Below are 2,855 nucleotides of genomic sequence, written 5' to 3' on the forward strand. Positions count from 1 at the left end.
AACGGCACCCTCTTCCACACCTTAATTCTCACGCTTCCTTTAAATAAAATTCCCCACAAATATTACCCTTAATGTTCATCTCTATCATATTCACACTTGGATGTAAAATCATACCAAATTTTTTCAGAAAATTCTCATTCGGTCCTTCAACCAGGTAAAAATCCCTTCACCCTTACATCCATTGAATTCACAAGCATCCCTTACCTTATCATATGCATTCCTAAACATTAAATTAACACCACAACCATTATCAATCAAACCATCCAACTCTAGGCTAATAAAAGTCAATTTCACTCTCATGCAATCATGCGCTCTGTCCCCCATCACATCTGCATGCAATAAACCCTCAAAAACATGCATCACATTCACTCCCCACACACAGGAGGACTTACACAGTTGAGCCCTCTTACTACCTAGTTTCTGGAACATCCTGGTTGACTTTATCCCTTCTTCCTACAAACCCTAGCTGTATGTCCATCTACACCACATTCAGTACATTTAGCATGCTGCTCCTCGGACATCCTCGCATAATGAGCAGCCCTACCACAATTGCCGCAAATCACATTTGTATGATTACTCCTACATCCACTTGCTATATGCCCAGTCATACCGCACCGATAACATTTAACCACTTTCTCTTTCTTACACTCACTAACATGATGCCCTATCCCACCACACACGGAACATGCTCCTAATGCCCATCTACACTCATTCTTTTTACGTTCTACTTTTCCACACCTAAAAAACTTCTTTTCACGGACACAACTACCTGACCTAACCTCACTGTGTATTAGCATTCCTATATCTCCAAACCTGAAACCTGATTTCCTTGCCTAAACCCTTCAATTGTCCTTACAGGTATTCCCAAATTACTTGCCCTAACACATCTATTTACTCCAATATGATCTACCTTCATCAGTCCTCTCATAACAGCATCTCTAAAACTAGCAAATTCTCGCAAACTTTCCTCCATTCCAGTTCTCTCATTCACAGATTTACTTTCTTTCATACATCTATCTAACTCATAATCCTCAACTATCTGTAAAATATCATTCCACGTCAATCTCTTTCGTCCACCTCATTTTCCCCTTCCGTTTCAAATGAATAAACTCCGACACATTCTTTGGTACCGTACTAAAAACTTCTTCATTAGTTCCTTATTCTCATTTATGCCTTCATCCCCATACTTCTTATTAGCTAACATTTCCAGCCTATTCACATGCATCGATATTGCTTCTCCGCATTCATTCGGGCATCATTAAAATCATTCCTACATTTATACCTAACACTCCCTTTCATACGTTTTACTTGTTCAATCATTCTCTATTTCACACTTTCATAACCAACATCCCCTACACTCATTATCACACCATATATCATCAGCAAATGCCCTAACCCCCTAGCCTAAACTCGCTTACTATCAGCATACTTAGCCTGACAGACCCTTTCATACTCCCTTAAAAAGTCATATACACCCCTATTGCTGTGTTCATTAAACCTTTCCAACCTTGATTCCCCTCTCATAAACAATGTCTTACAAACTTCCTTAACTTCATTCTCATTACTATCTTGACAGCCTAATCCCTTCTTGTTTCCTTCTTCCTCATTTGAATGTAATGAATCCAATTCAACACTTAAATTCCTATCCTTAACCCTTCCCTTTTTACTTACTTTCTCACCACTTTCACCCATTCATGATCATCTTCACTCTCATCCTGACCATTATTCTTTTCCCTCTTCACATTACTTTTACCTTTCTTCTCCTTTTTTCCTATCACCTTTCTGTTCATCTTACTATGATTAATCTCTTTACCTTCAATATCACTATCACTACCTATCCCATTATCCCTTATCCTAGCCTTCTCTTCCACTATCAACCCTTTACCCAAAGCAGAAGCCACTCCTCCGATTGCACCTTCACTTATGAATGTTTTCATCATTCACATTACTTACCCCATCATAACTTCCATTCGTTTCTTCATTCCTCATCTCGAAACCTTCTTCCACTCTTTCCAGAGTTCCCTTAAGTGTTCTCAGTTCCTTTTGCCTCTTCTCATTCTCACAACTTAACCTCTTATTCTCGAGCAACAACTTCTCCTCACACTCCTTACTCAGCAGCAATTTCTCCCCTAATATCTTTGATTGCTCTTCCATTTAATATAATTTCTAATCCTATTCTGCCCTCCATTCAACAGTCAAGCTACCAATCCCACCTCGGCAGTCCCTGTTTGGGCGCCAAAATAATGTGGCGGGGTGTTGCAACAACAAACCCCACACCCTTGATCACTATCAGACAGATATTTCCTCAAAATAAACTTTCCCCCCACGTTACCAACTGGACTCTTAGACAGAAGGGAAATAAAAACAAAAACTAACCTTAATACTATATTTCGTACAAACTAGACAATCACTTAGTACTAAAATAAACTACGTTCAAATAAAGCTTAATCCTTGAAAACTATCATCTTTAAAACTGAATCAATATATAGGAACAACATTCAACAAAAACTAATTACACTTAAAGCTAAATAACCAATAGTGACAACAACATTCCATTAGGCACAAAAACACTAGCAAAACTTAAAATTAACCGTACACCAACACCTCGCTGTTCACAATACAAAAAGTCTATTAAACAATCACTGTAAATATTACACAATCAATTTAACAAAATATAATATTATTATGAGAATGTGTGATTGAATACGAACACGTGGGTCACAAAAGCCTGAATAATCAGATTGCCAGTTTCACAACAGTTCCGTGGCCCGAAGGTAAATTCAGTAACTTATTTGGCCTAGCAGTCAATGTCACCATCTGGTATGGTTACAAGTCATCGCAATCCTCGTTATCAT

General features: G+C 38.2%; 1 protein-coding gene across 1 annotated transcript; it reads right to left on the reverse strand.

Moving 5' to 3' along the window:
* Positions 1-440: 440 nt before the first annotated feature.
* On the reverse strand, positions 441-797 carry LOC137628424 (uncharacterized). Its single transcript, XM_068359609.1, has one exon. The coding sequence runs from the start codon at positions 795-797 to the stop codon at positions 441-443; it is 357 nt and encodes a 118-aa protein (XP_068215710.1).
* Between the last annotated feature and the right edge of the window lie 2,058 nt (positions 798-2,855).

This window comes from Palaemon carinicauda, chromosome 1 (genome assembly GCF_036898095.1).
Source record: "Palaemon carinicauda isolate YSFRI2023 chromosome 1, ASM3689809v2, whole genome shotgun sequence".
NCBI lineage: Eukaryota > Metazoa > Arthropoda > Malacostraca > Decapoda > Palaemonidae > Palaemon > Palaemon carinicauda.